This window comes from Crotalus tigris, unplaced genomic scaffold (assembly GCF_016545835.1).
Source record: "Crotalus tigris isolate CLP2741 ecotype Arizona unplaced genomic scaffold, ASM1654583v1 scf7180000024115.3125172, whole genome shotgun sequence".
Lineage (NCBI taxonomy): Eukaryota > Metazoa > Chordata > Lepidosauria > Squamata > Viperidae > Crotalus > Crotalus tigris.
In genome coordinates this window covers 1,598,218-1,612,756 of record NW_024100392.1, presented here as the reverse complement: position 1 = coordinate 1,612,756, position 14,539 = coordinate 1,598,218, and the positions used below count along the sequence as shown (strand labels likewise).

Below are 14,539 nucleotides of genomic sequence, written 5' to 3'. Positions count from 1 at the left end.
AACTAGGACTTATTTTGGGGGTACGTCTTACTTTCGGGGAGTCATGGTATGATCCTGTGTGGCCAAACTTTAGTTTGACTCGAGCACCGTATATAGGTAGTCAACTTACAACAGTTCATTTAGTGACTGTTCAAAGTTACAACAAAAAGAAGTGACTTATGACCATTTTTCACACTTATGACTACTATGGCATCTTCGTGGTTATGTGATCAAAATTCAGACCCTTGGCAACGGATTCATATTTATGACAGTTGCAGTGTCCCAGAGTCATGTGATCACCCTTTGCAACTTGCTGACAAACAAAGTCAATTGGGAAACAAGATTCACTTAACCATGTTAACAATTGCAGTGATTCACTTATCAACTGTGGCAAGAGATGTTGTAAAAATAAGCGAAACTCACTAAACAAATATCTCATTTAACAACAAATTTTGGGCTCAATTGTGGTTGTAATTTGAGGACTATCTGTATAGATAGATTTTTGTTTCATTTTGAGATTTTTGGTATTTTCATTAATACAATTTTTTTTAAAGACAAGGACTTGCATAAAAAATTATTTTGTGCATGAAATAAATGTATTTTGGCTCAAAAGTTCAACTGAACAGCGACAGTTCAGCCAGCTGGACTATTTTGTTTGCTGGTCTTAACAGAGACAAACTCAGAGGTTTTACATGGGGTTATAGGGCAAAGCTGATGGGACTGTTTTCCCCACTCCATTTTCCCTGCATGATTTATGCATCATCCACCATTTGATTTTTCTAGTTCTGCATACAAATGTAAAATAGCACTGTTAGAAAATAGGCCCAACACAATTATAATTAAGTAAACCAGTCACATAGACACAAAGAACAAATAGGTAATAAATAGGAAAAATCAGTGTGTACAACTTACATTTCTAACTTTTTAAGATTCCTATATTCCATGTAATGTGAACAATTTAGCCAAACAATACACATCATGAATTTGCTTGTATTACGCATGAATACAAGTTAATTACCATGTTTATGGCATTGGCATCTGCTCCTAGCAACAGCCATTAAGGAGCTAAAATAAACATATTCTCGCTTGTCGATGTATTTTCACCGGATAAAAGGAATTGATTTTCCATCAGCACCTTTCTTCCAATAAGCACTGCCACTGCCACTGCCCATGAAACCTGGCACATTCTACCAGCCTTTTACTCTTTATTCTGATGTTCTTAACATCTTCCTTTTTCTTAGCTGCAACGGGGCCCTGTGGTGACCTGTAAATATGAACATATGTTGGACCGAATATAGATCATAACAAACTGGTGATTTTGTGCAGAGAATGGTCCATTCATAAAATGTTTTGCACTTCTCCCTTTTGCACAAATCCTTTTTATCTCTGGTGACTACAGAAACATCAAAAGAAGCTTAAATTTTGGAGATGGAATCCTGGGATGGAATAATCACAATGTTGCTATATTTTAAACATTGTTAATATTTTTGCACCTTACGTTTGATGTGTTTAAAACTGTGGCAAATCACCATTTCCTTTTAGATCATTTGATCAAAAGACAAGATATATGCAATTATAAAATAATTAGATCAAAAACATTTAAAACATATTTTAGTAAGTAGCCCTTTCTATTTAACAAGTCTAACTTTTTAAATAATGCCTGAATAATTGAGACAAAGATACAATTGAATATTATCCAACTTTTCCCCTCTAAAATAAAAAGATCATACACACAATTCACTTTTTTTAATAGTTACTTTCCTCACATAGTATTAATTCCTGAATAAAATCAGAACATTTACAGTAATTTGAGCTCCTGGTTGTTTATCAAAATTCACAATACTGTAATCACATATTCCCCTGTATCAAAATTGGGAAACTACATTTACATAACTTTGTTGTATGAGACAATGTAATGGAAAGCAGAGAAAAAGCATATATTATATTACACTGGGGTTAGCGACAGACCTGAAGCATTAACAATTACTGTTGTCTTTAACCTGACATCTGTTTTTTCAGCCCCATTACAGACGTTTTCTCAGTAGTCAGAAGCGATGATTCCTATATATTTACAGAGTCCTCCTATGATAAAGCTACATGTTTTATCATTATCAGGTTCTTTAGTCTATAGAAGTTGAAAGCTTTCTGAGGACGAATGTTATTTTACATGAAAATGTATACCAATCATAACTGGGTGATTTACACACTATTCTTCCCACAATCCATTCCACAAACGTTTCTTGGAGAGCTCCTCTACCAATAGCTTTTTTTTAAAGTTTTGCTCATAGATTTTTTTATTCTTTTGTCTATGAATATAGTGTTGCAAAGATGGATCTAAAAAACCTTCGTGTTTTCTTTTTGGAACAAACTCTAGAGCTTCCTTCCAATTTCCAGTATTTTTCAGAGTTAGTAAGATATTCATCATTTGATCCAGAGTAAGAACTTTGGCTCCAGTTTTCCAATGAAAGTATCTTTCTAGAGGAAGTTGTGCTGTTGCCAACTTCAAGCGCTTTGCACGAGCAAGAGAGACTCCCTTCTTTATCGTCTTATCAACTAGGGATCCAATTATATAGATTTTATTATGGTCAAATGTTTCCATTACATTGGGAGAATCAGCAGTTAAGTAGACAATCTGATCTCTTGGAAATATTTCAGCATAAGACTTTTCTGTCACTGTCACAAACAAATTGTCCCATGCATCTCCATAACGCTTGAGGAATTCGTTGTGGTATGGACCATCTTCTTTAAAATTACAGTAATATAAATGAAATGGTTCTACAGCTTTACGATTGGCTCCTTCACATTCCATCATCTGTTTCACTGTATTCTGCATCTCTCTCTCTGACATATCATTGTAATCCATGTCAAATACCAGAGGCTGGCCAAAACTCATAGCCTGAGCAGCTTTCCAGTTGTACAAAACATCCATTGAGGAATCCCAAATGGCACGTAACAATCTACTTTTTGGTATTAGCTCTTCATTGTCCATTGTTTTTCTAAGTTCCTCCCTTTCTTCCTGTTGTCTTTTTTTTTTTAATTTATCGGCATTCTTTCTCATTTCTTTTGAAGCCAAAAAGGCCAAATACTTATTTCTTGAAGTAACAGAAGGATATTCAATCAACTTCTTTAACTGTTCTTCAGTAATATTTTCTGGAGCAGCTTTTCCTAAACGCCTAGACATGTCAATATATTCCTTAATAGCTGCTATATTAGGCTCTTCTTCAGGCGATGCTTTTTCAAATGCTTCTTTTTCCAAGCCAGAAAGCACAACCAATTTCCATTCATCTAGATTTATGTTCTCATCAGCACTTTTTGAAATATTTTTGTTTAAATAAATCATCCTCAATGTTCCACAAGTACTGATTTTACTGGGCATTGTTAAAAAAAACCCATATGTTGTCATTTTCGGTGCAATCAATTTGAAGGCTGATCTTCTAATCAAATTCAATAAATGCATGTTGAAAAAGATCAGAATTGAGAGTTGTGATGTCCAATATATACCTGCAATTACACATATACAGAAAAGATATTTTAGAAAAACAAACCTGAAATTGTTCTTCATCATAATTGTTATAAACATCAGCAATACAAACTCATTTTATTTATTGCATTTTTATTCTACCCATTTCTTATGATTCTGAATAGATTGCAAAATACTGCAGTGACACATAAGGACTGAAAATAAAAGTATTAAAATCAGAGAGACATTTTAAATTGAGAAAAGTAACCTTTTGGAAAAGCTGAGGTTCCTATTGAGCAAGTCAGTGATGCAAAGTAGACAGAACTGTCAAGCCTACTTTTTAAAAAGTATATAAATGTATATTAGGAGTATTTTAAAGCTCATGGCACAGTTTTTACATAATATATATTATGTATGTATATATGTATATATATTAAGAGTATTTTAAAGCTCAGGGCACAGTTTTTGCATTTCTCCTCTTGAAATGGCAAAAAAAAAAAAAAAGCTGCCAATGTGCTTGGTTTAGAAACTGCTCTAGGAAATGTAGCCAAGGGATTCATGAGTCATGGAATAGTGGAATTCCTGGTTATCCATTTAAAGAAAAAGACAGACATGAACAATGCAAAAGAGAATAAGAAATAGTATAGGAATTTTAAAAGCACAGTTAAAGTAGAAAAGGGAAAAATAAAATTCACAATTGATTTAATTGTATATGATGCTGTGAGGGTAATAAAATCTACAAGAGTAAGGAGATATTCTGAAAGAAAGTTAGACTGAAAGTGGAAAGTAAAAGAGAATGACTATTTTATATGATAGGACTACTGCATGGAAAACTAAAAGATTGATCTCACAACAGAATAAAAAGTGCATGTAAGGAAAATTATATGGAAACTGCTAGAAACAAAAATAAAAGAACTATGTTAATGAGTAAGACACAACCTTATGAAGTTACATTAAAAAGTAGTATTAAAAAGATTCTTAGTGGAATGGTGAAAGTAAAAGAAGCTGTCAATAAAAAAAGAAATATAAGAATGACTGCTGCAAAACTATGAAAACAATGATTTCGATGTGAATAAAATCTTAACATGTATATGGAGTTTGCTTATGGAGTAGATGCATGAGTTGTTTAATATGTAGATGAAGATTACATATGAAAATTGGCAGAGTACTGTACTATTATTGTAGTAATGGAAAGTAGCAAAAGCATATACAAAAACTAAAATTAATTTGTTAAGTGTGCCAGGGAATATGTATGGTGGATTTCTGTTTGAAAAATTATGAGTGATGACAGTAAGAAAAAATGGTAAGTACAGTCTAGCCTTATTTATTTATCAAATTTGTATAGCTCTTATCTCAAAAAACAACCTACGGCTTTTTAGACATAGGATATATAGATGTGATTTTTACCTTCAGCAAGTCATTGAGAAATCTATGAATGTGAGAAGTAAAATTTTAATGTATAATAGTCAATTCTGAGACAGCACACAACAAAATGAATAGGAAATTTGAAATAAGAAATGATTTGTGTAAATCATTGCTCAATGTGGTAAAAATAATGTATGAAAACATAAAAGCATGTGATGCTTCCACACTTACAAGGAAGTAAGATAAAGATATGATGTATTTCTAATTACTTTATTGCTAGATATATAAAGAATACTTCTGAAAATGTTAAAATTGTATTGTTTGAGATGTATATTTTAAATGTAAGCAATCCCATGTGGTTACTGAAAATCTGAAATATTTGTTACAAGTTTAAGATGTGCAAAGGACAGTACAAAGCAAGAGATAGGATGTGATTTGTTGCAAGAAAAGAATATTGAAATAAACTATGTACAATGAGGGAAAAATATTTGATCCCCTGCTGATTTTGTATGTTTGCCCACTGATAAAGAAATGATCAGTCTATAATTTTAATGATAGGTTTATTTTAACAGTGAGAGCCAGAATAATAACAAAAAAAATCCAGAAAAATGCATTTCAAAAAAGTTATAAATTGATTTGCATTTTAATGAGTGAAATAAGTATTTGATCCCCTATCAATTAGCAAGATTTCTGGCTCCCAGGTGTCTTATACAGATAACAAGCTGAGATTAGGAGCACTCTCTTAAATGGAGTGCTCCTAATCTGTTTGTTAGCTGTATAAAAGACACCTGTCCACAGAAGCAATCAATCAGATTCCAAACTCTCCACCATGGCTAAGGCCAAAGAGCTGTCCAAGGATGTCAGAGACAAGATTGGGCTGGAATAGGCTACAAGACTATTGCCAAGCAGCTTGGTGGAGAAGGTGACAACAGTTGGTGTGATTATTCGCAAATGGAAGAAACACAAAATAACTGCCAATCTCCCTCGATCTGGGGCTCCCTGCAAGATCTCATCTTGTGGAGTTTCAATGATTATGATAATGGTGAGGAATCAGCCCAGAACTACATGGGAGGATCTTGTCAATGATCTCAAGGCAGCTGGGACCATAGTTACCAAGAAAACAATTGGTAACACACCCACCATGAAGGACTGAAATCCTGCAGCGCAAGCAAGATCTTCCTGCTCAAGAAAGCACATATAGAGGCCCGTCTGAAGTTTGCTAATGAACATCTGAATGATTCAGAGGAGAACTGGATGAAAGTTTTGGGGTCAGATGAGACCAAAATCGAGCTCTTTGGTGTCAACTCAACTTGCCGTGTTTGGAGGCAGAAGAATGCTGCCTGTGACCCGAAGAACATCATCCCCACCACCAAACATGGATTTGGAAACATTATGCTTTGGGGGTGTTTTTCTGCAAAGGGGACAGGACAACTTCACTGTATCAAATCTGTATCATGTACTGCCAAATCTTGGGTGAGAACCTCCTTCCCTCAGCCAGGGTATTGAAAATGGGTCGTGAATGGGTATTCCAGCATGGCAATGACCCAAAAACCACAGCCAAGGCAACAAAGAAGTGACTCAAGAAGAAGCACGTTAAGGTCCTGGAGTGGCCTAGCCAGCCTACAAACCTTAATCCCATAGAAAATCTGTGGAGGGAGCTGATAGTTCGAACTGCCAAATGTTAGCCCCGAAATCTTATTGACTTGGAGAGGATCTGCAAAGAGGAATGGAATAAAATCCCTCCTGAGATGTGTGCAAACTACAAAAAACATCTGACCTCTGTGATTGCCAACAAGGGTGTTGCCACCAAGTACTAAGTCATGTTTTGAGAAGGGGTCAAATACTTACTTCACTCATTAAAATGCAAATCAATTTATTTATTTTTTGAAATGTGTTTTTCTGGATTTTTTTTTGTTATTCTGTCTCTCACAGTTAAAATAAACCTATCATTAAAATTATAGACTGATCATTTCTTTGTCAGTGGGCAAATGTACAAATTCAGCAGGGGAACCAATACTTTTCCCCTCACTGAAATATATGCTTCAGGCAACTTTGCTGTATGGCTGTAGGAGCTGGGAATGTCAGGAGAAATAAAAAGTAATGAAAAAGTATAGAGAATGAAGAAGAAATGAAAGTATTTATATATTGTAAAATATAGAGATACAGGTATGGTAGAATGTATTTTATAAAATTATATTACCTTTTATTTTTTAAATATTTTGTCACTTGATATATTTGTATTTAGTAACACACCTCTGAAGTTCTAGAGAAGAAAAACAGCTTTTAGAAACTTAAAACTGGTTTATGCTTGATTTCAGTTAAAGCATTAACATCCCATTCAGACTCTCACAACTTCTAGGCATTTATTATGTTAAGACAAGAGATGTATAATTGGGTATCATCAGCATAAGGATGATATCTCATCCTATGGCAATAGATGAGCCATAGGAGTTAGTAGTGGAATCTCTTCCCCAATCACCAACTGCAATCAACCCTGGAGAAAGGAGCCAAATCCGAACAACATCATGCAGCCTTTCTCCAATTCCCTGAATCAATCCTGATACCATAATCAATGGTATGAAAAGAGAAGTCAAGCAGAGCAAGGATGGATGCACAATTGTCATCTCACCTTTGTCAGAGATCATTCAAAAAGGCAAGAATGTTGTTTCTGTCTGAAATCCTGATGAAAAAGTAGGCAAGATATTTTGTGCAGTTTTTTGTATTCTTTTTCACTGTAATGTTTAATAAAATTATTAAAAAAGATCATATAGAAAAAAGGCTTATGCCAGAAAAATTCCCTTCCCAAAATATGGAAGGTAATGACATCATTGACAAAACATGAAAAACAGACAATGAACTTATTACTTTTCTCCTTATTATAAAGCATGCCCAAAGAGATTTAGTATTTTAGCCATGTGTACAAAAATCTGATTTTAATATTAGAATTGTAATATATACACATGTGAAACCCCCACACTATTATTACTGAGAAGTGGCCATCTCCCACCAGGTCTATTACAATAAACCACATTATTTTCAGTGAGATACAGGCCAGTTGTTAAAGACTCATCTGATCTGAGCACAATTATTGGTGACTACACCACCACATAGTTCTCTTGGCAATAATATCTGTTTGCTACCTCCTTATTCTATGTTTTCACTATTTTCTTAGTCTAATCTACAACGCAGATATTTCAGGTGGTTTCTAGTCTAAATACTAAAGCTTTACTGCTATGGTTTTCCGAAATCAGATAAGGCTGACTAGTTATTGTATAGAAGAAATCACACTGAATTCAGTGCAATTTCCTTCTGATAGATAAATCCAAGTTTCATTGCAAGTATGCCTAATTAGAGTCAGAAACAATACAATGAATTTCTTCATTCTTTTTCTATTTCATTGACGGACAAACGCGGCAACATTAAAACAGCCATCACCTCCTTCCCATATTTAAAACGAGTACTATCTACTGAAGAATTTCGAGGGGAGGGGCAGCAATACTAATTTTATAAAACTAAATCTATTATAGTTAATAGTCCACTTTCTTAGGTGGTGAAATGGACTGAATTTATTAGGTTTCATGTTTTAATGAACAATCTTACTTTTTAATATGTCGCATACTTACCAACACGAACATCTAAGCATGCCTGGCCGCTCCGGAATGAGTCCATCCCCTAAATATATCCCATCAGAAACCATAGACTCTTACAGATGGTTCCGTCAGCGAAAACAAGTTCTGTAGCAGTAGTTGCCATTGATTGGAGAAGGTCCTTGTCATTCATTGGGCATCATGACAGTTTCCTTCCCGCCCCCCCCACGCAAAAACAAGTTTATGCGCGTGCGTGTTAGCTATCGCGAGATACTGCTAACCTCCTGTCTCGTCAGCCGGCATGAGTTTCTTGCTGCCTCAGTTAAAAAGCAAAAAGGAAGTGGATGAGGTGATTAAGACCGTGGCGGAGAAAGTCCTAGTTCTTCGCTTTGGTAGAGATGAAGATTATGTCTGTCTGCAATTGGATAACATTGTAAGCCGGCATTTGCTTTTTATTTATTTGCAGTTCCCAAATCTAAGCGGCGTACATTACAAAACGTCTGCTGATCTTAAAATAAAGGGGAACATTTGTAGCTCAGGGTTGAAACGAGGGATCTTTGGTGCTCTCTGAGCTTGGCTGTTTTCTTCCAGATTTTTTTAATTACCTAAACGAGACTAGCACTGATGATGTTACCTAGTTTGGGTAATGAAACGTGTGCAAGAAAACAAGCAAGCTCAGAGAGCACCAAAGACCCAAATCTAAAATATTTTCATTTGGTGCCAAAGGAAGTCAGATTTCCTGAGCTAGCATATTCCATAGTGAACAAAACTGTCATCTATATTTTTATCAGACACATATCTGATGCTAGTAGAATCTGCAGCAAAGCCTCTCAATTTAAATGGAGGGATTGTTTAGTTTTGTTATCCTTGCTATCCAAGCTACAATTATTGCTAGTGTATTTTGAAAAGAACATGTAATTATAATCCAGCTTTTATGTCTTTTCAATCACAAAGAATCTCAGTACATTGAGATTTAAATTATTCTGTTTTTGATTGCTATTACTATTAAAAGCTTTGACTCTTCATGCATCCAGTATATCACATAACTTTGGTTTCTTGACAGCTTGCAAAAACATCTCATGATTTGAGTAAAATGGCTGCAATTTATTTAGTGAATGTAAGCAAGGTTCCAGTGTACACCCAGTATTTTGATATTAGTTATATTCCATCAACTGTCTTCTTTTTCAATGGGCAACACATAAAAGTGGATTATGGGTAAGTTGATTTGCATGTAGCCTAAATGTGATCATGTTTGTTGATATTAATTTTATTTTCTGTGACTTAGTATATTTATTATGCAGAGCCATTATATAGTTATTTTTGCTTGAATTACTCTGATTTAATTAGGTCACAGAATATGCCAAGGCAAAATCAGACAAGAATGCAGGAAGCCCGGAAGTATTTTCTGTCACACTTTTTGCCTATTAATTTGGATAGGTAGGATTTGTATGCAGAATATGTAAGCAGTGAGTTGAATGTCAGAGAAATAGGTTGGCATGACTTATACACAAGGCTTATGGGGATGGCAAGTTGGTGAAATAGTTAAATGAAGTGCATTAAGAGTTGCCCTGTGTCATATAGTGATTGTGACAACTTCTATTTAGTTAGAAATATACAGTTCAATCAGAGGAGTCTAAACAACTGCATGCAGTTGTATTCAGCAAACTATGGCATGAGGCAGTGCATTAATTCAATCACTGACAGATTGTTTATTATGATAAATGGTATCAATTCACAAAAGTGTTAAGAAATTAATGTTGAAAACTATGGATCATAGATTCCCAAGCTGGATTTCTGAAAATGAAATCCTATTACAAATGATAAAAACATATTACCAGGCATATTGAATCTGTATGTAAATAGTTCTATCATAAAATACGGTTACAGTTAATTTTATATTGTGAAGCACATCTTGTAAATCAGCTTTCTGTCAGAAATAGGTAATCCTCTGTCACTGATTGCTAGCCATAATGTCTAAATAGAAACTCCTGTCATAGGTCCTGGAACTATAAGTTTCATTACCCATTTATGAAGATTCTTGAGAGATACACGAGACTGGACGAACTTTTAATTTGATCTTGCAAGGTTATATAAAACAGTAACAAATATATTTTGTAAAAGTAAGGGGCTTGGTAGATTCAGATTTTGAACTACCGTACTTGTATTTTTGAATTTCAACTATAACATTGTTGTTTAAAATTGGCTTCATATTTCTTTTCCTAAATAGATCTCCAGATCATACCAAATTTGTGGGAAGTTTCAAAACAAAACAAGACTTCATAGATTTGATTGAAGTGATCTATCGTGGAGCGATGCGTGGAAAACTCATTGTACGAAGCCCAATTGATCCAAAGAATATTCCGAAGTATGAACTTCTCTACAAAGACATTTAAATGTCCTTTCTAGAAATAAATGAAAGTTGGAATGGGCACATCCTAAGACTGATTATGCCATGGCCTATTTGAACACGTGTCCCAACTAAGCCAGCAAAAAGAAGTAATCTTAATCTTTGCATGATCATATTGGTCAATATTAAAACAGACAGATTTTCTGTCATTATTTTCCTTAAAGTTATGTATGTCATCAAGTTGCTGAATTGCTATTGTTATTAGCTTATAGCCTACATTTTTCTCTTAAATTTTTAAATAAAGGAACCTGATCTAAAGCAAACAAATGCCTTGGACTATAAACAAAAATAGAAACTTTTTCACACATGATAGAAAGACAAAACCAAATAAATCATGTGATAGCTTAACAGTTACAATTAAATCACAACTTAGCATATGTGAACCCAGCCATAGAAATCAGTCTAAGTTTGTTTTGCCTTTTCCTTTTGACCTAGAGATAGTGAAAAAAATTGTAAATATTTTTGCCTTTGTCCTGCTTATCCTGATAGGTTTTAGCTCTAAAACTATTTTATCAACCAGAATTTGGAGTCCACATGAGATATGTGGTACTAAAATCTTTGACTTTTAAAGATGGAATCATGCCTTATATACAGCTGTCAGTAGATAGCCTGCCTTCTGTCCACCCTCAAACTTACTACCTGAGTTCTTTGGGGGAGCTGTTTAATGTCTGTTTTCATGGTTTCAAACAGACTGATTATAGAATGGTTGAGGGAGGAATAGCAGAATTGTTCTGTAAAGTAGGAGCAATTATTCTAGTTGTGGGGAATAGAACTGCTGACAAATAGGGAACAATTCTAACTGGATAATTTAATCTTCTCTGTAGATGCAGGTCATTTTAGAGCAAAAATAGCATTATTTATGATTTGATTATTGTGGATAAAATTGAGACCTGGCTATGAGAAAAGGTGAACTCTGTCTTCTGTTTCTATTGTGAAGTGGATTCCGGAATGTTGGGAGAGCAGATTATAGCTATGGTTCCTAAAAATAGATAGGTATTTTTTACCAGGATGCCTGGAGAGAACAGATTTTTATCCTTCTTTTCTTTTCTTCAGAACTCCAGGATAAGGTGAGAATTTTATGTGTATGGTCCTTTCGCTAATAGATTTCATAAAATAGTATGACTGATTATGGAGTTGCTAGTTTATCTATTTGTGCAAATCTATTTTAAAACATCAATAAGAAAAAATGCATAGATTTCTATACAGAGACATACATACAGTATATAGATGCATATATAGCTCTAGAATCAATCCCCCAAAGCTGCCTGAAAAGCCATGTTCTTACTAGCTTCCAAGGTTGCTACAAGGAGGGACATATTCAGCTTGGGACAAACTATTCCATAAGAGCAAAATACCTGATATTAGGCCACCTTTCTGCCACAATGACTGATAGGTCAGGATCCTTTGTAGATACTGCTCATCTAGATGAGACAGTATATTTGGGAAAGACAAGTCTCTTAAATATTCAGGCCATATAGGGCTTTAAAGCTGGTGACCAGCTCACTTGGAAATGGACTCCAACCAATTCAACTCTGCAGTATCAAGATTGACCATTGAGCACATTGGTTTATTTATTTATTTGTATCCTGCCTTGGCTGCAAACACGTCCAACACACCCTCCTATGTTCCCTACAACAACCCTGTGAAGTGAGTAGGACTGTGAAAGTGACTGATCCAAAAGTCAGCCAACTGGCTTTTAAGGTAAGGTGGGACTTGAACTGTGGCCCGCTTTCTATCCAGATGCCTTAACCATTAGACCAGACTGGATTGCTGCAATTTGGACCACCTGAAACTTTTGGGGAGTGTTCAAGGGCAGCCCCATATTAATCTAATCAGAAGACAAAGACATATGTGATTGTCCTCAGAATATTATATTCTAAATAAGGTTGCAAAATCCATCCAGTCAGAGCTGAAGAAGCTTTTTGGATGAGATGCGAAACGTCTTCAAAAAAAACCCAAGAAAGTCCAGTTGCCTCTTGAAAAAACAATTTTGAGTTGCAACTGGTTTATCAGACAAAAGCCCTCCTGACCATGCTGTGTGTGGGAGCTGATTATTCAGAAAGACTCGAGGTTTCAAATTTGCATTATGGGCAGCATAGCCAGTAAAGAGTCAAAAGATGATACAATCCTGGAATCAGAAAACTTATGATTTAACAGCCATTCTGTAATATAGAGTGAAGTTTGAGTGTGTTTTTCGTTGACAGCCTTCAGGCACCAACATGGGAAATTTACAGTATCTCCCATTGGGCCTGTGGCAAAGCTGTATAACTGGATATCATTGTATTGGTGAAACTATCCTGAACCAACAGGTTATCTTTCCAAGAGATTTCATATAGATGCAAATCTTGGTGGCAAATCCCAGAATACATTTCTGATGCTATTTGGTGCGTTCCTGGAATTCATAGCTGCCAAAACCAATATAACTCTATCCTATTTATTCCATTGCTGAGTCACATTGCTGTTTTCATGCTGGATCTGGTCTTTTGCTCAAAACACAAGGGTGATGGCCGTTAGAGTTTTACCATTTTACCGTTGCTTATGAAGGTGATTTTGTCAATTGCCCTTGGAATAGGGAACTCTTTAGAGTGAGAGATAGGATCACTCCTAAATAACCTCTAGTTCTCTTCAAAATTAGCTTATAGTATACAGACAAGGTAAATAACTAGAACACAGAAGAGGATTAATCATAAATTACTAAGGCATAGCAAACTAGTACTATACTATATGTACAACAAATAAGCAATTTTATTCTGGGCATAAGGCACAACCTGCTTCTATCCAGCAAAATTTTCCCAGATAGTTAAAGCTGTTTCAAATTTGCTGTAAGAAGCTATGACTTACTTTGATATTTTAATGGATTTTTGCAGAAAGCCTTTGCAGCTGAGAAAATTTAAATTTCAGTATTTTTGCAGAGTCAATTACAGTAATGTGTTGTCCAGTAATTTATAAGATTAATATTGGATAAATTTGTGCTTTTGGAGGATATGGCCAAGCTGCTTTGAATGGTACAATTCACTGCCTATTTGGATTCTTGCCCAATGTGGCTGAATTCACTGTGGCCTAGCTAATACTTCATTGAGAAAGGACAGAATGTTTAGACATTAATAAATCTACCATATATCTCTTAAATTGTAGGTTAGTCTCCTGTATTTGGGAAAAGTTATAAAGAGGTTGTGGCTAACCAGCTTCAAGAAAGATTATCTATACATATTTCAAACTAATTTGAAGATAGCCTTAGTCTAATAGATGATTTATCAATCCTTTCTGTAAGACTATCAGACTGTGTTAGTTCTAAAGTTTGGTGCCAGGCATTACAGATGGGTTGATGATGCTCAAATCTTTTTCTCTATTTCAGTCACAAGAAGGGGCAATATTTTTTAAAATGTATGTCCACAGGGGCTGGATGCAGGATAATAAAATGAAATTAAAATCAGACAAAGTGGAAATCTTTATTTTGAAGGATCATGATCTAGAGCAGTGACCCCCAACCTTTTGGGCACTAGGGACTGGTTCTGTGAAGAGAGGTTTTTCCATGGACCGGAGGGGGCATGATTTCCTGTGCTGCCTGCATCCCATGGATGGGGCTTTGCTTGTTTGCATGAACCAGTTTTTGCCATGCGGTCCACGGACAGGGGGTTGGGGATCCCTGATCTAGAGGACAGGGCTGTATTTTTTTTATTTAAAAGTTTTATAAATTTATTACAATATAACCCCCCCCCACCCCTTCCCCCCTCCCCCACT

At 35.2% G+C, this 14,539-nt stretch overlaps 2 protein-coding genes across 7 annotated transcripts; one reads left to right on the top strand and one right to left on the bottom strand.

The window, feature by feature from the left end:
* Positions 1–1,710: 1,710 nt before the first annotated feature.
* Positions 1,711–8,529, bottom strand: TRMT10C (tRNA methyltransferase 10C, mitochondrial RNase P subunit). Of its 6 annotated transcripts, none has more exons than XM_039322418.1 (4): positions 8,428–8,461; positions 7,434–7,536; positions 7,005–7,067; positions 1,711–3,480 (listed from the first exon to the last, which is right to left on the bottom strand). In XM_039322418.1, exon 4 carries the CDS (start codon positions 3,434–3,436, stop codon positions 2,186–2,188), a length of 1,251 nt encoding a protein of 416 aa, XP_039178352.1. In that variant the 5' UTR covers positions 3,437–3,480; positions 7,005–7,067; positions 7,434–7,536; positions 8,428–8,461; the 3' UTR covers positions 1,711–2,185. The 6 variants fall into 6 exon arrangements, with proteins under 6 accessions (XP_039178352.1, XP_039178353.1, XP_039178354.1 ...); XM_039322419.1 differs by having other exon boundaries at positions 7,434–7,484; positions 8,428–8,456; XM_039322420.1 differs by lacking the exon at positions 7,434–7,536 and having other exon boundaries at positions 8,428–8,506.
* Positions 8,530–8,649: 120 nt separating this feature from the next.
* TXNL4B (thioredoxin like 4B) lies at positions 8,650–11,065 on the top strand. The gene is made up of 3 exons (XM_039322422.1): positions 8,650–8,824; positions 9,455–9,606; positions 10,619–11,065. Exons 1-3 carry the CDS (start codon positions 8,693–8,695, stop codon positions 10,782–10,784), a joined length of 450 nt encoding a protein of 149 aa, XP_039178356.1. The 5' UTR covers positions 8,650–8,692; the 3' UTR covers positions 10,785–11,065.
* Positions 11,066–14,539: the final 3,474 nt, after the last annotated feature.